The sequence below is a fragment of the Clytia hemisphaerica genome, unplaced genomic scaffold, assembly GCF_902728285.1.
Source record: "Clytia hemisphaerica strain Z4C2 unplaced genomic scaffold, Clytia hemisphaerica genome assembly, whole genome shotgun sequence".
NCBI lineage: Eukaryota > Metazoa > Cnidaria > Hydrozoa > Leptothecata > Clytiidae > Clytia > Clytia hemisphaerica.
In genome coordinates this window covers 97,055-119,887 of record NW_027103676.1, presented here as the reverse complement: position 1 = coordinate 119,887, position 22,833 = coordinate 97,055, and the positions used below count along the sequence as shown (strand labels likewise).

Genomic DNA, 22,833 nt, shown 5'->3' with positions numbered 1-22,833 from the left:
TACAATAGAATTCCCTCGAGGAATTCCTAAGAGATTTCTATTGTAATACGCACTCGAAACAATCCCACGATACACCGCTTTTTTAGAAAAATAAAAAACTCCGATAAGGTCTATTAGATTGCAACATTTGTTCGACAAGTTCAAAAAATATATTAATTCGCCCAAAGTTCGACATGAAGATTTAAAAACAAGCCCACACAATGGAAATATTCTGGAAAAAACAGTGAAATCTTATTCCAGGAAATGAAAGTTAACCAGCAATGGTATTTTCGGTGGCTTAATTAGTTTTGAAGGTAAGTTTTGCTTGGATTTGACGTGAATTTGGATTGAAATTCTAACAATTCTGGAAGACGTCAATTTAACACTGGAAATTAATCTGAAACTTTAAAAAGAGGTCTCAAAAAGTCATAGAAATGCGAATCGAGTTTTAATTGGATAGTATTCCATTTACGTAAGCCTTCAAAGTTAGTAAGAATTCGAAAAAGGTGATGAATTTCCAAACGATGGAAATTTCACTTTTGCGGGAAATTACAAAATCTAGGAGGGAATTTACAAAAGCTAGGAGGGAAATTACAAGTTCGCAGGAAATTTCAAATTAACGTAAGCAAAAACGTCAATCGAATTTCAATCAACCATGAGATTAATCCAAGGAATTCTCTTGTTTCAATATATATCGTCTTTAAACATACATGTAATTATATTTTATTACTCTTATTAGACAGCAAGCAAGAATCAGTCCAAGTATCTAAAATGAAAATCGAATAAAAATAAATTAAGATCGTAAGATGGTAGTTGACCGTGTTCATGAACTGATACAGCTAAGACCTAAATCTAGATAAAAATTATTATCTTGTAAGTTAGAAGTAGATACTCGGGATGTTTTCTTTTCTGGGGGAAAAAATAACTTCACTAACAAATTATTGTAATTATCAAATCATACTAACTTGGATTCCAGCGAATGCTAATGCAACAGCTCCACATAGCAACATATTATTTTCAGCAAGGTCAATTACATTCTGTTTACAGCCTTCTTTGTATTGCTCTCCGGAATCACACTTGTTATCAGAATAACATGAAGCTACTCCACCCGATTGGTAACAAAAATCAGTTGAATTCTTCGATGGTTGTTGATAATCATTAAAACCTTCGATACCACAGCAGTCAAACTGTTGTTGAGCCCAATCTAAGAGTGTTTTAGCTCCTGGTTGGTTTTGGTCAAAATACTTACTGACAGCTTGATTTAAAGTGTTGTCAACTATTGTTTCAACCTGTATATTATGGAAAGTTGAATTTTTGAGAAGCAAACTCACACCCAAATCTCTGTTTTTAGTGGTCTCCTTTTAAGAGTTAGAAGTTTAGGGGCATTAGAAAATAGTTCAATACGGCCACGTTTTATTGACGAATTATTGCAAGACCGATTTTCATTTTCACATTCGACTTGATTAGGCAAAAGTTTTAGGCAGAGATTGAAAAAAATCATCAAACGCTTTTGGATGGTCTAAAACCAGATGAGGAACACATACCTTTCCTCTATAAACATAACCAAGAATTCCAGCAGTAATCTCAAGGATCATAATGACAGCCATGCAAACAGCAAAACATGTAATCAGAAATTGGTTCTCTCTGAAAACACCAAAACATCCGAGGAAAGCAATTAAAAAAATAAACAGACCAAGAATGATAAGAAACATTGACATTGATATAAATTTGTCACTCTCGTTATAAGATAAGTAATCTCCATATTTCGATTTTAGATACGCTCCAAGGCTGATGAGTGCGATCCCAATAATCTGAAAGTAATGAACGGAAGAGCTTGAATATCTTTCGAACAATGACTACTTTCAAAGTCCTTGTCCTAGGACAGGCGTCCACTAGTCGTCGAGAAGTATATGTGTTAAAAGTGACAACTTGAATATTTAGATTGCATCAAACCAGAACTAATTTTAGCAAATTCGCTGAAGTTCTGTTGATTTCATGCTAAAAAATGGCCGGAGTTGCTGTTTTTAAGAGTACCGTAACCATATTTCGGTCTTGAGTCTTTGGAAAGTCAATGACATGAATATTTATTAGGTTCGAAATAGTTTTGGAATGACTTCCCTGTATCACAGACCAGGCGGATCACCCCTTCTTTACCGAAAACTGACCCTGAGGTAAAAAAAAAAGAGAAGTCCCCTGAAAGAACCTTGTTCACTACAATTTTGAAAATCCTCTGTTAGATCCACTTATATACAGGGAGCAAAGATTGGATCTTGACAGTTGAACAAACGAAATTTAGACCCTGTAAGATGAGATGCAAAATTTGCCCAAAAAATGGAGAAAGTAAATGTCGTAAGGGGTCGTCCACATAGTATGTACGCACTAAGGGGGGGGGGTTTCTAAAAAAGGTATACTTGCGTACAGGGGGAGGGGAGGGGTCAAAGGAAAATGTACGTACGCAGAGAAAAATTATCTTTTACATGATCCCCAAATGTATAACAGTAATTACTATAAAATAAACTCTTAATTGTGGAAATGTCACTTTAATTGAATCGAAATAATAGACAGACTTTATGTTATGATTCTCTATCACTGACTCTTTTTAAAAAGCATCGATGATATTTTTCAGTTGTGTTTTTAACGACGGGAATAAAAATATCAACTTTGAACTTCATCCAAGATCTTGGATAGTCGTCATGGTTACTTTTCTCTGCGTTGATTGCGCGCTGAATAGAATCTGGATTGGTCGGCACAGCGTCGATATATGATTTCGACCTGTGCTTTTCATGGTAGAGGGAGGGGGTGAATGAAAAATTATGTACTTACCAGGGGGTATAGCCATTTGCGTACGCTTGCGTATATGGGGGAGGAAATACTTGATTTTCGACATTTTAGTGCGTACGTACTATGTGGACGGCCCCTAAATGTTGACCTGATCACTAAACTTACCCAGAATATAAAATTGAAAATAAGCAATGAGTACTTGACACATACTCCTCCCATGATTGCTTCAAATATTTGATTTACCGAAACTTTCCTCTGTATAACAACTGTTTTGAAAATTTAGACTACTGAAGTCAGATTAAAATGATCAATTCTAACACACTAAATAACTGAGCTAATCAATCAATATTATATAGTTTTTACAATGATGTATATATTTGCAAAGATAGCAAATCCTTTTTTTCTCTCTCATATCTATGCTCTTATCATAAAATGACTTCATAATGGTAGCTGCGCTGTGGGAAAGTCTGAATACAAAAAGGTGAAAATTATGAAAGCTGTTTTGTTGAACTTTAGCAACCTCTTGTCATGCACATGAAATTAATATATATCTTTATATTGTACTCGTGTCCTGTCATTTATTTAGTAATTCCCTTTCATTGTCTAGAGCCTGATGGGGTTGTTTGCTTTAAAAAATAGATAAAAGGGTCTTATTGCATATGTCAACCCAGGGGTGGGAGTAGGAGGGTAATAGGTTTGCGGACTGACGGGTATGTTCGAGTTGAAAATCGACCCTAAAGAGACTTTCTCAAAATCTTTTATCGATTTTTGTCCATTCAAATTTTTGAAAATCACGACCGCCTTTGATTGTTTGAGAAAATTTCGATTTTGATTTTGATTATGTAGTATACCCATGTTTGGGGAAATTTACGTGAATTTTTGCGTTGATTGGTGTACAATTTAAATGCGTTTTTCAACGTTTTTTGCCCTTTTCTGCTGAGTCAGCAAAATTTCAAACTCTAATATCTCAAGATCTAGCCTAGGAAACCCTATAAATGACCCCTCTAATCGATAGTACTCTTCGAGACGCATCTGTTAAAACTGGTATCTTTTGCTGAAAATTTTCTCAAAAATGCTGACGTCAGCATAAAATATTGCATTTTTGAAGACGTATCAGCCAATTCCAGGAGACTAAGTCCGCCAAATGTGACAAATGACCCCATTTTGGAGATCTACTCTTCAAGTTCTATCTGATGGCACAATCAGATTTAGCTAAATGAGAACTGCAAAAATCGACTTTCTAAGGACCCCCAGGCTAAAATGACCCTACCCCCTTCAAGCCCCCATAAAAAATTTTCCCCAGCTTTGCCAGCTTGGCAAAAACCGGTTTTGGGGTCCCAAAGGACCATATAATGAGAAAATAAAATAAAAACCCATATTTACTACTTGTAAGGGTTGATGCAAAAAAGCCCTTTTCGCCGCCGGACTAAGGGGAAGATTCTCTAAAGAATGGCTGAAGTGGTTTTTCCCGGAAAATTCTTATTCGCCTTAAAAAATGGATTTTCGTATTTTGGGGAAATTCCCTTTAACCAAATAAGAAAATATAGCTTTTCTCAATGTTAACTCATTATTTTTTTCTGATTTTTTGCACAATGATGCAAAATGGCAATGCCCAAAATGTGGCGGAGCCAGATTTTTAAGGAAAATTTTTTTGGACAAATTTGTGCCAAAAACAGCTTAAAAGGTTTTTTGGGCCTGAATGGTTTAACTGATTTTCGTATTTGGGGAAATTCCTTTTTACCATTTTACATTATTCAACACACAAGCTTTATTTTTCCATTCTGAATTTTTGTACAATTATTGTCACTTTTTTCTTATTTTCATCTGATGTTAATCATTAGGTAGGTCCATTCAGCATGTTGCTTGTTTTCCTAGATTTTAGAAGACATCAAACCATAAAGTAGTGATAATATTTAGTATTCAGTTTCAAAGACAAGAAACAAAATTTGACATACAAAACACTTTTTCCAGTCAATGATCATCATAACCAGTCTACCATTTTGTTTGTTTTGATTTGCACAAGTAATATTGTAATTCGTGTTATATCATACACTGTTATAATTTGCATTTATAACACTCGATTCAGCTTTTCAAAGCTAAATCAAAACTAATAAATTGTAATATGTAACAATGGTAATAGCATATAACGTAATATGAAAATATGCATACTACTGTCCCGAAAAAAAACCGAACATTTATTACGGAAGAGACTAACTACGGGGATGCTTGCGCGACAAAAAACAACAAAAACAACAAAATTTCGAGATTCCAGTCCAATATCTATGCGTGAAACTATAAGTGCCTCCTCGTCGCTGCGCTCCTGCGGGGGCAAAAATCTCTCCGCCGGCTGCTTTTGTATTTAGATCTATGTCATTTTTTTGTAAGAATAACTAGGCTAGAATTTATTTAAACAAAAGTATGAATAATATGATTATCCCAAGACAATTGGACACATTATTCACTGACGAGCCTTTTTCAGAACTCGACCTTTTGGAATTTCAGTTTGACGTTCAGAGGCTCAACATATTTACTAATTGTAAGGGTGATCCTGGATCGCCGCCGGACTACCTCCATCTTTGTAAAAAAAATCAGAAAAAAGTAATGACAGAATTTTGCACAAAGTCCAAAAAACCCTATTTTTAGGTAGTTTTTGGTAACAGACGGACGGACGAACGAACATGGGTCAACTTATAGAACCTCCACCGGGGTACCCGGAGGTAGGTCCAAAAAGTTTGCCAAGATAAACTTGTAAGATATTTGTTTTTCTCCACGAAAGATGCCAAAGATGTGTTCTGAAAATTTCTAGGGTTACTTAGACAAAAAGAAAGCGTAAGATGACCTTGATTATACCCCGTCTCGTCATCATTATTTGTAGCTGATTAATTTTCGAAGATCTGATTAGAACAGATCAAAATGTTTAGCAGAAACATGCTCTATGAACACAAAAAAAGGTCGCCTCGCCGACTGCTTTCGTCAGTAGACTAATTCTTTCTATGTGAACTGCTCCAACACTCAAATCTTTCTGAAAAATATGGACTCTATCATAATATTATTTCGGCACCCATGTATGCAATATTGTTAGAAAGATATCTTAATAGAACATGGATGTAATAAGCAGTTATTGGACAAAGTCGAATCCAATATGCAAAAATATTGGGCGTGCGAGAAAAGATATTGGACGAGGCTTCGCCGAGATAAACTTACGCTTTTATCCGTTCATCGCTAAAATATTTCTCGTTTTCAAACATAATTCCAATTTATAAGCTCTTAAATCTGGTCTCTTGGTAGTTTTTTATTCAAAGTCTTATTTTTATTTTGTGACGTAACGTCAAAAAGAAGATGCTCAATATTGTCATTGAACTCGTTGTGTGACGTCAATTTTTGAAATGGAAGCTATATATTCGAAAATATTGGACAGCAAAGAAGCCAATCAAATGTCGCTATTTACGTGCGTCGGATAATAATTGATAATATTATCTTGTGTGTTGAATATGAAAAAATATTCGCTTTTGAGAAGAAAAACACTGTAGGTCAAGCGAAGTTAATTTACACCTGAATAAAATTTTATACGTATTGAAATTTCATTTAGATTTGAAGATTTGAAGCAAAAGAAGTGTTATAATATAATCGCAATCACATCATCTTCAAAGAAAGAGAAAAAGGAAAATTTATGATCGAAAAAAACTGAATAAACCATTCAACATTTGTTAACATATTTGCACAGTTAGAATGGTTGGTGTCAATAATATTATATTTTTTGAAAAAACAAAGTCAGATTCACTACCCAGGAGATAAAATACAAACACGCTTTTTTATGAGAATGGTAAAATTAACAAGTAATTCACAAACCTGAAGCATAATATAATAGCATTTTGACGAGCCTTATTGGGGATAATAGGAAATTTACAGTTATAAATGAACCAAAAATAGCACTCTTAGGTTCTGCTGCCAAATTTCATAATGGTGATGTTCTTAATTTTTTGACTAATTTCATCATTTTCAAATTCTTACAAAAAAAGAAGTGTGTAAAAGGGTTGGGTTTTAAAACGTTTCTTTTCTGTGTATCTGAAGACGAACAAAATAATTTGTATCCCTAAATAAAATAAGATTCTTTCCACATAAAACCCTAAAGAATTGAATCTTAAATTATAATTTTTGCTATTAAAAAATTGAATGAAAAAATACTAAGGGCGTTATGTAATGTATTTATAACTTAGTAAAAAATTCTATGAGCATCATTTACAACGTATTCCAATCTTCTGGATACTTTTCCCATGTTTAGTGCAAGTTGAATTTCCACGTAAATGACGAAAGAGTGGAATTCAAGTCTTTGGGTGTCATTCTGAGTCTCGTTTTAAGTATTTAAACAACTTCATAACCGTCCTTGATAGATTTCATGAGACAGCAGGCAAAGATGATTCCAAGAAGCTAAAAAGATAACAGAAATTTTAATGAATGATTTTGTAAAGGATTTCCATGACATGAGTGTGTAAAATGTAAAGAATGCATGTTGTGTCTGGTATTATTAAAACTAATTCCTAGTGAATCCCCACATGGAAGCAAATGTCATCCACAAGATTTTACTTACTTGGATAAAGGCAACACCAATAGCAACTGCTCCAATGACTGCTAAGTTGTGTTTGACAAAATCAACGAAAGAGGCTTCACATCCTTTAGTGTAGAGGGTTCCGTCACACGTATTGTCAGAGTAGCAAGATGCAACAGCACCATTAGCAGCACAGAATGTTGAGTTTCCTCCTGGGTTTTTGTATTCAGTACTATTGTTGCGTCCACAGCAGTCAAATTCTTGTTGAGCCCAGTCGAGTAATTCTTTGGCTCCTGGTTGGTCTTCATTGAAATATTTGCTGACAGCATCATCGAGTGATTTGCTGATGTGATCTTCAACCTGAAAGGATGAATATAGTTTTAGAATTCTATTGACAAATTTTTACAGGCAATTACAAGATTTTATTTAATTTATGCCTATAAAAGGATGAATGTAGATATATCTATGTTATATAGCTATACATCTAGAATGATATGTGATTTCTGTTATCAAAATAATTACATGCATCTTACCTTCTTCCTGTAGGCAAATCCAAGGGCTCCAGCAACAATTTCCAAAATAAAGATAATTCCGAGAAGAATAGCAAAGGTAGTGACCATGCAGTAGTTTTCACGAATGGATCCACAACATCCCAAGAATCCAATAACAAAGATGATTACACCGACAATGATAATGAAAACAGAGACTGAAGCGAATTTGGAGCCATCTTCACCATATGACAAATAGTCTCCATATTTAGCTTTGATGATTGATCCAATGATAATAAGTGCCAAACCACTGAGCTGTAATGTGATAGTGAATATTCATAATACTTTTCACGATAAACACAGTTGTATGAAAATAAAACAGTGGTACATCAAGTTAGCACAATCCTAATTGAAAAAGTTTCAACAGCCTATTTGTCTAATTCAAAGGCATTAGACCTTTTTTAAACTTATCACATTATAGTTTAGAGGCTTATATGATAAGCGTAACAAAAAGTCATTTTAATTGAGTCAAGAAGTGAAACATACAATGATGATATCCAAAATGTAGGAGTAGATATCACATAAAAATTTTACTCACCCAGAAGATAAAGTTGAAAATGAACATCAAATACTTGATGCATTTGCTTCCAGATTCATCCATGATGATATAATTTAGTGTGAAAACAGGTCAAACTTCAAACTCTAACACGTTCGTCCTTCGATCACGAGGCTGCAGCTTGCAATGGGGCGTAATTCACAGAAAATTTATCCCTTTTTAATTCAAATCCAGCCAATGAAATTTATTCGCTCTCCCCCTTTGTGTATCTTTATAAAAATCAAAACATTTAACATATCGCAATTGACGTCATTGTTCGAATTGCTGACATCGCAGTTTTCGAGATAGTCAACAATCAAAATGGCAGCAAAGTTGCGGTTCAAGTAATTTCAGCAGTTATAGTTGAAAGTTTTACCGCCATACCTTTTAAATCTTAGCTTGGTAGGTGATTTTTCTTCCTGACGTAACATTATTTATTTCACTGAGCACATGATAACCCCTTCATAGCTTTCATTTTTCCATCCCACAAAATCCAGTTTCGATTTTTATTTCTATATATTTGTGGTTGAGTTGCAGAGCGCAGGCAGGTTTTTTATTCAGAGCATGTCAATTGTCATCTCATTATTGCCCCCAAGGAAAATTTCCAACATCAAAACTCTGCCCCTGAGATCTGTTTCCCACCACAAAAAAGCCAAAAAAACTGGTGAAATTAGCCAGTTTTCAATAATTTTGCCCTTGAAAATGTAGATATTATCAAAATTTTGCTCCTGCTCTTGTTGAAAAATATGTAGTGTATAGTCCCGCATGTATATAGAGCCTTATAATAGTTTATATTTAGGGTAGTGTGACACTGGAAAATATATTATTAGCATACAACTTATACATGGTGTCAGAAGTGGGATCAGAAGTCCTCATTTTAAAACTGAAAATACACAAGCTGTAAAGAAGAAGACACTACCCATCCAATCTACAAGCAAGCCTGGTAAGCCCAGCACATCCTACGTGAGTGAATTCAAACATTTCATTCGCTGTATAACGAGACTCTCTCTTTGGTTTTGCTGTTGTCGCACACAAAACATCACATCAACAAATCGAACACATATAATAAACATTCTAATACGTATTTTATAAACATTCTCATACGTATTTTATGATTGAGAGTAAACGAACTCACTTGCAGAACATTAAACTTGCTCATCTCACAAGAAATTTAGTAAACATTGAACCGTTATTATAAACATCTCGACCTTCCCCCATCTATCCGTGGACGAACCGCCATTATTCACGAAGATAAAAAATGTCAACAAACCCGAGCAACGACGCCATGCCGCCAGCCGCCCCCCACCCCGTCGATATTACGGAGATAATGGCACAACAGCTTCAAATTCAACAACAACTTGCAAATCTCATGACGCAATTCGCTAACCCGCAACCCCAAAATGGACCGCCACATCGCAGCTCGAAGCCAACCCGACCAACAATCGAAGCAGACAGCTCAGATAACGGATGGATTATCTTCGAAGATTCATGGTCACGATACAAAGAAATGGCCAAACTCAATAACCAAGCTGAGATTCGAAACGAACTACGATCCACATGCTCATCGAAGGTAAATGAAATGCTATTTAACTTTATAGGACCAGAAGTCCTCAGTACCGCTAGCGAGGCCGACCTCCTCAAGTTTATCAAATCTGTAGCCGTTAAGACTATCCATCCAGAGGTGTATAGACAGCAATTTTTCAACCTTCGACAAAGTGACTGTGAGAGCGTGACATCATTCATCTCACGTCTCAAGGCACAAGCCATGCTATGCGACTTTAAAACGAACGGAAGTTGTGAATCCGATGATTGCTCCCCATCCTACGCCTCCGATATGATCCGCTCCCAATTAATCGCTGGCATACGCAACCCAACCCATCAATCCAAAGTATTAACAGAAATCGCATCTCTGCAAACACTTGAAGATTTGACCACCCGTCTCCTTGCCCTTGAAGCCACAGATCGCGCATCAACCCAATTCAGATCACCGTTCGAGAATACCCCATCCGACGTCGCATATGTCAAATCGTCGTCATTCAAGCCGAGAAGACCAACCGACCAAAAGAAACAATGTTCTGGATGTGGTAAAGCAATGCACCCAAACGGACGCTCTACATGCCCCGCCTGGCAAAAAGTCTGTCATAAATGCAAGAAACCAAACCATTTCGCGAACATCTGTCGCAGCCCCTCATCATCATCCGTCGCACCTATTAGTGAAGACCCGGAACCAACTGTCTCCCATCTATCATCGATCAACGCCAACCCCATCTGACTATATGGTATCCCACACGGAAATTTGACAAACGGACATTTACAAAAACAGCCACCCGAACTCTCGCCAAGACTGGACATTGAAATAAATATTAATATCCCAGCCTACCGACAAATACGTAAGACCGAAAAAAAATTACCGCACAGACCACAAACATATACTACAGACGCTATCGCAGACACCGGCGCACAGACTTGTACAACCGGACTGCACATCCTTCAAACCATCCCCGAAGAATGGTTGATACCAACAAAACACAAACTAAGAGGTGTTGATAATAATTCCCTACCAATCAAAGGGGTGTTATTCGTCGATATCTCAACGAAAACAAGACAAACAACCGAACTACTCTACGTATGTGAAAACGTAACTGGGACGTACCTTTCCCAATCTGCTTTAAAGAACCTAGAAATTATACAAAGGACGTTTCCAAAGTCCACAATTGCAGCCACAGAAACAGACACTAGTGACTCACCAACGAACCAGACGACCGTACAACTCGCCCCATGCGGTTGCCCACTGAGAACCGATTGCCCACCAACCCCAACCAAATTACCATACCCCGCTACCGAAGAACATCGTCAGGACATAGAACAATGGTTACTACAATACTACTCATCCAGCGCCTTCAATGTCTGCCCACACCAAAAACTACAGATGATGACCGGAGAGAAATTCAACATAACCTTTAAACCAGACATCACACCACGCGCGATACACAAACCCATACCAGTCCCCCATCATTGGAAGGCGAAAGTTAAGAAGCAACTCGACGCCGACGTCGCTTTGGGCATCATCGAACCCGTACCGCAGGGTGTCCCGACGCACTGGTGTTCCCGCATGGTAGTCGTATCTAAAAAAGACGGCTCGCCGCGCCGAACGGTTGACCTACAAGCCCTCAACAAAGCCACACTTCGAGAAACACACCACACACCTACACCATTCCACATCGTCAGTTCAATCCCTCCGAGAACGAAAAAAACTGTTATTGATGCGTGGAATGGCTATCACAGCGTTCCACTAGCATCAGAGTCATGCGAAGCTACCACCTTTATCACCGAATGGGGACGCTATCGCTACAAGCGCGCTCCACAAGGCTTCCATGGCTCAAACGATGGTTATACTAAAAGATTTGATGATATAACTGTCGATTTTCCCCGTACCGTAAGATGTATTGATGACTCACTACTGTATGATAATGACATTTCGAACTCCTTTTGGCACACCATAGCATACATTGAACTCTGCGCACGTAACGGGATCGTATTTAACCCCGAAAAATTCAAATTCGCACGCGACACCACTGAATTTGCTGGCTTCGATGTCACACCTGAAGGTTTCAGACCTACCGAGAGGATCATGAAAGCGATTCTCGAATTCCCTACGCCAAAGAACATATCCGACATCCGATCATGGTTCGGTCTAGTTGCACAAGTATCCTACGCATTCGCCCAAGCTCCCGTGATGGCACCATTCCGAGAGCTCCTAAGTAAAAAGACCCCGTTTTACTGGGACGAGACACTTCAATCGCTATTCGACAAAACCAAACACGTGATTATCGATTCGATCAAGGATGGAGTGCAGTCATTCTCTACAAACAAAACAACATGCCTCGCTACCGATTGGAGTAAGACCGGAATAGGTTTCACGTTAACCCAGAAACACTGCCAATGCATCGGTAAAGACCCGCTGTGCGGACCCGGACACTGGCGTATGATATATGCCGGTTCTAGATTCACCACTGAAGCAGAAAGCAACTACGCCCCAATTGAAGGCGAAGCCCTCGCCCTGTTATTCGGACTTGAAAGCTGTCGCATGTTTGTACTAGGGTGTCCAGACCTCTTAATCGCAGTTGACCACGAACCGCTCGTACCGATATTTAACGACAAAGACCTCGAAAAAATTAAGAACATCAGACTCTTAAAAATCCGAGAAAAAACACTCCACTACCAATTCGTCGTGAAAGCGATCCCAGGGGTGAAAAACATCGGACCGAATACAGCATCAAGAATCCCACCTGTTGTCAGCTCAAAAGTAGGCTCAATCGAAGAGTCACTCCCGACTACATCCCCAGACGACACTATCGTGTCATCAATCAACTTTGATACTATTATCAACCATGCGAGCAAAGATGAACAGTATAATCAGTTAGTCTCGCTTATCAAAGAAGGCTTCCCCGATGATAAAACCGCAACTCCAAAAGCCTTATACGACTTCTGGCCGCTCCGTAAAGAACTCTATACCTTACAAAACATAGTGTTTATTGCAAACAAGCCATTGATTCCAAAATCTCTCAGACGAAACATCCTACACGAACTGCACCTCGGTCATCAAGGTGTATCAATGATGAAATCCAACGCCCGCCAACGATTCTTTTGGCCACACATGAATGCAGACATCAACAGCACCCGTTTGAACTGTCAACGCTGCAACCAAACAGCACCCTCCCAACCAAAGGCACCACTACAACAAAGCGAAGACCCCGAATATCCATTCCAACAAACAGTAACTGACCTCCTTCACATGGTTGGACACAACTTCATCATTTAAGCAGACCGTTTTTCTGGCTGGACTGAAGTCGCGGACGCTAAACAATCCAACGCCACCGCCATACGCAACACCTTGCGTCGATACTTTGAGACGTTTGGTGTACCTGAGGAGATTTCATCGGACGGGGGCCCACCATTCAATTCTAACGAATACGCCACTTTTCTTAAAGACTGGAACGTAACCCATCGTCTTTCCTCCGCCTATTACCCCCAAAGCAACGGGAGAGCTGAAGCAGCTGTTAAGACCATTAAGCGTATCCTCACCACCAATGTCAGCAGCACTGGATCGCTGGACACTGATGCCGTTGCCAAGGCTCTTCTTCTGCACAGGAACACGCCATCACCCGATATCGGTGCATCCCCTGCAGAGCTTCTTTTTGGCAGACCACTGAACGATCACCTACCAAAACCTGTTCCGCCACGGAAAATTTGGTCGGAATTAGCAGACGCACGCGAAGAAGCCTTTGCAAAACGCCGTGCCCAAGCATTAAAACCGCCAGGAGATCTGTCCCCGCACACACCTTTAGATGTGGGGAGCTCCGTTGCCATCCAGAATCAAAATGGTCAACATCCTCTTCGATGGGATCGCACAGGCATCATTTCTGAAAGGCTCCCTCATGATCAATATCGTGTACTGGTCGACGGCAGTAGACGAACGACCCTCAGAAATCGTCGCTTTCTTCGTCCTGTTTCTGAACAAACTCGGAACGTGATAAACGAAGAACCAGAAACTGTTACTGTTACATCAAGGACTGTAATACCCGCAGATCGGCAAAACGAACAAGCTGATCACGCATTACCGTCTGAGCCTGTTATTATTCAAGACACTGTCGTGCTACCGACCGTCACTGAAACAAACACTGACGATCAAATTGCTTTGAGACGATCTACGAGAACACGAAAGTTACCTTCTAAATTTAAAGACTTTGTCATGTCATGAACACTTAGACGTTCATCGTTTTTTGTTTTTTTTTTCATTTTGTTAGGATTAAAAAAAAACTAGGAAAAGGGCGTGTATAGTCCCGCATGTATATAGAGCCTTATAATAGTTTATATTTAGGGTAGTGTGACACTGGAAAATATATTATTAGCATACAACTTATACATGTAGCTAAGCAATCTCTGCCCCCAAGATCTCGATGATTTCTGCCATACTCTGCAAACTGGGTTACAGGAGGCTTTAGAGGCCTAGAGTAGAGTCAAGTTACCAGTGCCAGAGGTGCCAACTCTAACGCATTGAGAGTGAGACTCACGCATTTCCAGACTGTCTCACGCAATTTTTGTATTTTGAAAAGTTTGATTTCTCACGCATTTTTTAATTTTGAGAAGAATTTCCTTGTTTTTCCGAATTTTGGAAAAAAATTTCCCCGATATTCCGATTTTCGGAAAATATTTCCCCAGATTTTCCAATTTTTGAAAAAAATGTTCCAATTTTCCAACTTTTTCGGAAAACATTTCCCAAATTTCTGATTTTTTGGAAAAATTTCCGGATTTACGATATCGGAGAACAGTTTTTAGCAATTTTTGCCTTGCTAACCAGGCCATATTTTAGAAAGGCAAGGCAGCGTCCGTTGGTGGCCAAATAGGGCACTATTTCCAGTGTTTTTCCACTAAAAAGGCTCTTTTTACCAATATTTCAGTAATTTCAGGAGGGGCAGCGTCCGATAACCGGAGACTTAAAGGGCATAAAAAATTGCCTGCTAAAACCCAAATCTTGCAGCCTCTTTACCTCAAAGAAGATCAAGATTAGAGTTTTTCAGCGTTCGGAAAAAAAAACGCATAGCAGAAATTTTTTCATCTTCACAAGATCGATTCTCAACAACAAAATACATCTTTTGTTCTTTGGATTTGTTTCTGACATTTTTCCTTCAAAGAATATCGATCACTTTCCTTTTCCCCTTGAGCGTGCGAGAAAAAAATTATTAGCTCGCGTTTTCCCACGGGCTAATAAAGATGAGGCGGCAATCTTGCACTGAGGGTGCTACCTAGTTTCCGCCCTATTATAAATTATGCACCCAAGATAGAATGGTCCAAACACGGGGGTACACGTTTTTTTTTTTATTAGAACCCAGTTTATAAGAACATTTTTGTTAATTTCAAAACGGCTTCAAGAAAGTCACAATGGCAGATAATTTTAAAAGTTTCTGAGGAAATGTGTGTAATTTATCGATGTTGATGGCTTGTTGATTAAAGAAAAAAGATAACAGGTATAGCTTTTTCTAATACTGGAATCGAGGTTCCAGCTACACTGCCTGGAAATCCATGCTATGATTTCTTATTCTATCTGTACTGATGGCAAAATATATAGCATGGTATGGGTTGAGAGTTTGAATTTCCCAGATCAATTTTTAACAACATATCTTTCTAATCATATTAAGCAATTTAGGCTGACCTTCCAGCGCAGCTGGTTTATGTTCCTTGTTCTGGCTTCTAAGTCGGTCTAAATCTTTTGTGTTAGGATTGTTTCGATGTCGTTGTTGATGACTTCGCGGTTTTTGGTCAGTTCTTTTTTGAGTTTTTTGATTTCGTCGTCTTTCTTAGCAATCTGCTCTTGCATCATATGGTACTTATTTTCTCCGATTTTACTTCTTAAGGATCTCGTTATTCGCACACAATTGTGACATACATATTGATTATTATAAGTGTTAGCGAAGATTTGCAGAGGTTCTCAGGACAACAGCGATGGAGTTTTTTCTCTTTCAAAGAGAGTTTACTTCAGGGGGTGAAACAAAAAAGTTATTGCTATTGTTGTTTCTTTATTAATACGTTCTGACTTATCTCATTATATTTAAACATCATTAAAAAGGAATTTTAGGAATCATACATAAGTTAGTAATAACAATAAGAACATAATGAAAATGTTACAACCTTTGGCTTGTGCACAAAACGTGACATACTGTACATTTTTATAGCATAAAGGCAGGGCTGCAAATAAATATTTTTAGTCAATCGGACATCATGTCCGACAGAAATGAAATCCTGTCGGTCAAACTCAAAATCCTGTCGGTCATTCAGTGTATATTATTTTTTAAAGTTACGGAGAAAGCGAGTAGGAAAAATAAAAGTTACCTTTGAACAGTTTGTTACTGTATATAACAGAGAAATTGATTCGATAAAAGTGATCTTAGAAACACCCTTTGAAGTTACGAAGAAAGCAAGTTGATAAAAGTTAACTTAGAAACACTCTTGAAAGTTATGAAGTAAGCGAGTTGATAAAAGTGATCTTAGAAACACTCTTGAAAGTTATGAAGTAAGCAAGTTGATGAAAATGGTCTTAAAAAAACTCTTGAAAGTTACCAAGAAAGCGAGTCGATAAAAGTTCAACTTTGAAACACCCTTGAAAGTTACGAAGAAAGCGAATTGATAAAAGTGATCTTAGAAACACTCTTGAAAGTTACGAAGAAAGCGAGTCGATAAAAGTTTAACTTTGAAACACCCTTGGAAGTTACAAAGAAAGCAAATTGATAAAAGTGATCTTAGAAACAAAGAAGGTTACGAAGAAAGCAAGTTGACAAAAGTAATTTAGAAACACCCTTAAAAGAGTTACAAAGAAAGCGGGTTGATAAAAGTGATCTTAGAAACAAAGAAAGTAATGAAGAAAGCAAGTCGATAAAAGTTAACTTAGAAACACCCTGAAAGCTACAAAGGAAGCGAGTATTAAAAGAATAGGCTAAGTAAGAGACAGGGGTGTAAGAGATTTATTTTCAACTCTCAAGTTAATGGTTTATTCCTTTTTTCATTCGGACATCATGACCGACACCAAAGATTTTCAGTCGGTCAAATAGCTTTTTCAGTCGGACATTGACCGATGACCGACGCTTATTTGCAGCCCTGATTAAAGGCCATAAAGGACATGGAGATATTGAGTGAGAAGAAGCTTATAAATTTTTACCCTCTCGTGTTTTTAGAACAACTTTTGAAATTCTCTATCTCACTCGCGAAAGATTATTTATTATTGCTGCTATTGTACACGTTTTTTTATATAGAAACAAACCATATAAGAACCTAAGGCTTTGATGGCCAAAATAGGGCCGCAATATTAAGAACAGGTTAAGAAAATTTATAAGCTTAGGTTAGGAACTTTTTTAATCTTTGCAGGCTCTAGATTTACACCCGATTAATAAAGAAAATGGCGAAAAATGCTCTAAAAATGGTGAAAATAAGAACATGTTAAGAACATTTTTGGGCTTAAAACTATATCATTTCTCTTGTCTTCATGAACAGAGGTTCCGACCCTTTTATAAGCACAAATTTGTGATAAAATTATCATTTCTCTTGCCTTCATGAAATTTGCCAAATTTCGTTTGTTTTAGAAATGAAATGATCGAATTTTGAGGTCTGGTGTTCGCCCAAATCCGCCATCTTCTGACCCTAGTATCCCCTTTGCACCACGAATATTAACACCCCCCCCCCACATTCCACCTATTACAAGTTCACATTTTTTATAAGCAACCAAGTTGCTAAGAGCCCAGCCCTGAGAATGGCATTAAGCAACTTGCCTTTTGTAAACTAGCCTTAAAACTGAGGATGAGAGAGTAACCAAAAATACCTAAAGAAGAGGCGTTTTTAGCATTATTTGGCAATAAAATGTGAACCAATAGTATTTGCATACCTAACTTGAGATATTTTTGACATAAAATGGGATAAAATATTTGAAGTTGCTACTGTAGGCATTTTCATGCCACCGCTATAATAGCATTCTATAAATTAATATGCTGATATTGTACCAAAATTTAAATGCTCGTCTCTCAAAAGAGTTATCGATTTGATTCTTATAGAGTAGATGCTTAAAAAAGAAAAATAAATATGCTTGTATTGCTGTCCCTCTTTTACTTTGTAAGAACTAATTACCATAAGGGGTATGGCCGTCTATCAAGAGTTATTGTTTTGATTCTTATAAAGTAGATGCTTATAAGAAAAATAAATATGCTCATCTTTTTCGCCATTCTTTGTTTACTTTGTAAGAACTAATTACCGAAAGGTATGTCACCATTTATCAAGAGTTATTGATTTTGTAAATTGGTTGTTAGTCACCATTCACAATAGTTGGACATAAACCAACAGGATCACTTCTTTATTTAATTATTCAACTAGAAGAACAATGTTAACAGATTCCGGCCGGACGAATCTTGTATTGATCGACATATTTGTGATCCAGTGTTGTACATCGTGTTGTAACATAACGTAACGAAACATAAGTGTGTGTGTCTTGAATCTGAGACCAAATCAATCTCAAAAGTGTTTCTGCATCAATAACATAATGTCAACAGAAGTTTAATGTTCAATACTAACAATATTTACACTATGTACATTTGGTGGGTCTTCTTATTGACTTGGAAGGCCAGCTTCACCACCCAAAACCTTCATCAATAAGGAAGCAGATGCTGTAGGTTTGTTTAGCAATCTGCCAGTTGTTTTGAGGCAGGAACCTATTCAATCGTAATGAGTTTGCCTTGAATCATTTCTCGTAAACAGCAAAGGTCAATCATAAGACCTTTATCTTCAACAACTGTAGATGTGTGAGCAGTGTCTCTCAATGATTTACTGTCTGTTATACAAACAGTCGGAAATGTTGATTGTTCTGAATCATAAATCTCACAGAGTAGTGCTTTAATTAATGCTGCATGTTCTACTGCTTCCTGTAGGGCAAGAGTCTCGGCAGCAAGTGGACTTTTCGCAACACGTTTTACTTTCTTTGAAGTCCAGACAATTGGCGCAGAGTTTCCATTTTCACCTTTAATCAGGACAATGAAACCTCCTTGAGACTTAAATCCTGGAAGATTGGCGTGTGATGCGTCAATAAGCATACAACGTTGACTTTTTAACATTAAACCAATGTTTATTCTTGCCATTAGCTTTTCCAGCATGATTAAAAGCGATAAACTTATTGGTATCTGGGTCAAAGAACAAAATTTGTTTTCCAATACGAGGAAGCTGAATTTGTTGAGAGTTACTTTTATTTCTACGATCAGTCTTTTTCTTATCTCCCACCGGATGCGTCGTTTCAACTGTTTGGATCTCTGGTATCTTTTTGTCAGGTTTAGTAAGCTTAGGTTCTACGATCGGGTTTTCAACTGGAATCATAACTGTTTCATTACTAACAATATCGATGTCTAATAGCTCTGGAATGGGTACTTGTGGTTGTTCATCTTCATCTGGTACGATAAGTATCTCCTTTGGTAATGATTCCGACTTTTCCTTATTTACTTTCGTCAAATGGCATGGACTTTCTCGTAGAACACTTCCTCCGTGACGCACAACAACAACTTTTCCGTCAATTCCGATAATGGTACCTGGACCATGCCAGTCCTTGTCTGAATTTCGTTTGTAATAGACTGTATCTCCATTATTAAACTCTTTGCTCGTTGTTGTTTGTGTTTGACGTGATAACGCTGTTTTGATTCTTTTACTGGATTCAGCTTGGATAAATGCCCTTCTAGCAGAGTGAAGAGCATTCAAATGTTCAGCAATAAATTCACTTGACGTTTTCGTTCGAAGGGCTGGTAACTGAAATGTTAACGTGGATGGAAGATTTGGGTTACGGCAGAAGACTAGTTGATTAGGACTGTATCCCAAGTTGTTGGACAAAGAATTTTTCGCACTTACAGCCCAAACAAGTGCATTCTGTATGGAGCACTGAGTATCAGCAACAATTTTGTGGATCATGTTTCCTAGAGTGGCATTATGTCTCTCGACTACCCCATTTGACCATGGTGATTCAGCAGCTGTTGAAGCTATCGATACATCTAAAAGTTCTGCTACGTCACGAAGCAGTTCATTGTTAAACTCTCCTCCATTGTCAGCAAAGATTGATTGTGGTGAACCGAAAATAGCAACCCAGTGTTTCAAGATTTCGTCAACTATCACCTCCTTGTGTTTAGATTTGATGACGGACGCCGCATAGTAGCGAGTAAACAAATCGATCATATGAAAAATAATGTACTTTTTATCGTTAATTGTGATGAACTTTAAATCCATTGCAAGGCAACCATTAAATTCTTTGGAAAGCAATAACGATACGACAGGTCTGGCTCTGGCTTTTCGGTAACGGGTACAAACATCATATTCCTCTGTAACTTGATCGATAAGTCCCAATAACTCGTCATCTTTGATTTCTGCATCTTTTACGATAGTTTTCAGTTTTGTGGAATCAACAGGATGTCCAAACTGTTTATGCAGCTTAACAGCAAAAGACTTTTTCTCCTCTTTCGACTTTGTGTTTAAATCATTTATTGTAAGATATAACTCAATTGGTGCTTCAGGTGCGATATTACGATTGACAAGAATTTGCTTTGGCGAAATAGGAATACAATAATGCCCGCTTGAAGTGTGTTGAAGTTTTATCTCTGTACCGAAAAGAGTTATCGTGTCTTTAACAAAATCAAGTTGTCCACCGGCTTCCTTTATACTATGCTTGGAAAGTAAGAGAGGTACCTCACAGTCGACTACATCTGTAAGGATATGCCCTGGTTTTCCACTGATGTTGATAGGAATGTTTACTTTCTTCAATGATTGATAAACTTGACTAGGACCGAATTGATACGACTTCTTACTTTTTGTTTCTGTTACGTCTTCGCGATTTGGTAACGAATCGAGATAGCAATTTAACCAATTCTTTCCGCTTACATTTGAAGGGCACCCTGGATCAATAACTGCACAACTTAATGTTTCTGATACCATCTGCTCAAGAAAACATAACTCGACTCCACTTTCTTGCGTAAATAACTGGATTTTCAAATGTTGTAATGATAATTCCTTTTTATCTGCATCCGGACAGTCACAGTAGTAATGATAGTTGAACCACAAATTTTACAACGAGTAGGGTTACCATTTTCATAAGGACAGTTTCTATAACGAGTTGATGACTGTGCTTGAGGAGCGCGACTGTCCTCTTGACGGGATCCTCGATAGTTAGCTTCTCCACGTCCACGATATTGATTAACTCGAAAATTTCGTCCTCGATTAGCAGAATAATTGTTACCAGAATTAATATGCTTGTTCATTTTCAACTAAAATATCTGATGTATCTTCAGTCGTTTTATCATCAGTCGTACACGAATCGTAAATAGCTTTAATCTGCCGTTTCATATCATCATACTTAAGTTCTGCAATAGTGGCTCTGGCTAAATCACGTTTACTTTTTGGTAAATTAGCATTTTTCAACGATTGATAAGCTAGTACTGGCGATGGTAACTCAATCTTATAAGTTTTCAGTTTATGATTGAGTTGTTCAAACTGATTGATATATTCTGCGATTTTCATACTCGTATCTCTTTGAAACGTTTCGAATTGTTCCTGTGCAGTAAACATTGCCTGATCTTTTGACACTGCATAGAGTTCTCTCAATTTGGTTATAAGCACATCTAAACCCTCTTCGACATTTAACTGTTCTTTCGTCAATGTTGCACATGCTTGGCGAACCTTTGGGGATAAACTGAGATACAACACAGGTCCCTGTTTTGTTTTAGCTAAATCAGTTACTAACTGCCACATTTCAATTTCATGTAACCAATGTTCAAAGTCTCCATCTTCGGAGAACGGGGGCAATCCATACTTTTGCCCTATCGAAACAACACCTGCCATTTTCAACAATTAACCACTTTAGTTTATACTTTTATAACAACCAAAGTTCATAAACTTTATCACACTTTAGTAACCAACCAATAATATCTTTACTGCAAAACCACCGAATGCTGCTACCATGTAAATTGGTTGTTACTCACCATTCACAATAGTTGGACATCAACCAACAGGATCACTTCTTTATTTAATTATTCGACTAGAAGAACAATGTTAACAGATTTGATTCTTATAAAGTACAGTAGAAAAGCTTATAAGAAAAATAAATGTGCTCATAGTATGTGCCGCCCCTTTACTTTGAGATATTCCAATGATCAAAACCCCCTTGTTTGAAAAAGTCTTTGCGAATGAGTGCTGTTGAAATGGTTGAGAACACACCTGTTTTATTCTTTTGTTTACCACTTTTTCCCTCTTTCTGAGAAAACTATTCATAAAAAAACCTATTTTCATGACAGCGCTGAAAGTAATTCTCCATATTCTGGTTTTCATGTTATTAGATTCTGTTTTAGAGGTTTAGAGCTATCCTGCCCATTTCAATTAAAACCAAAAACAATTGTGGGAAAGCGGAAAACGCTAGTGTGGGCATGATGAGATCGAACGATAGATGAAGACATGATGTTATAAAAAGACTGAATATATTTGACAATGAAGACATACTGTCCAAATAATCCCAAACTTTATCTTAGCTGATCTGGATTATGCCAATATATTAGTTAAATGAATATGAAGATTCATTGTTGTCTTGTCGATGGTCAGGCTTCAACTGTCCTTGCTGGAGATAATGGGCTCTCAAAACCACATGGCACAAGAAGGAGAGGTTACTCAGCCCAATCTCCCAGCAAGGAACTCAGTGGAGAAGTGCACTGTGGGTCAGTAGAGATCTAGACTAGTCACGTGCTCAAATAATGATCTCTACTGTCAGGGCAAGATGATAAACCTACTATAATATATATTATACAAACATATTATCCATGTAACAATGTCCACATAATCTCAACATATAACAATCATAATATCAAATCATAATATAACCTTAGTCTGCT

At 37.5% G+C, this 22,833-nt stretch overlaps 1 protein-coding gene across 1 annotated transcript; it reads right to left on the bottom strand.

Annotated features, from left to right (window-relative positions):
• Positions 1–653: 653 nt before the first annotated feature.
• LOC136803647 (uncharacterized) lies at positions 654–8,548 on the bottom strand. The gene is made up of 8 exons (XM_067060374.1): positions 8,393–8,548; positions 7,840–8,109; positions 7,349–7,666; positions 7,129–7,188; positions 2,926–3,036; positions 1,524–1,790; positions 945–1,268; positions 654–745 (listed from the first exon to the last, which is right to left on the bottom strand). Exons 1-8 carry the CDS (start codon positions 8,453–8,455, stop codon positions 680–682), a joined length of 1,479 nt encoding a protein of 492 aa, XP_066916475.1. The 5' UTR covers positions 8,456–8,548; the 3' UTR covers positions 654–679.
• Positions 8,549–22,833: the final 14,285 nt, after the last annotated feature.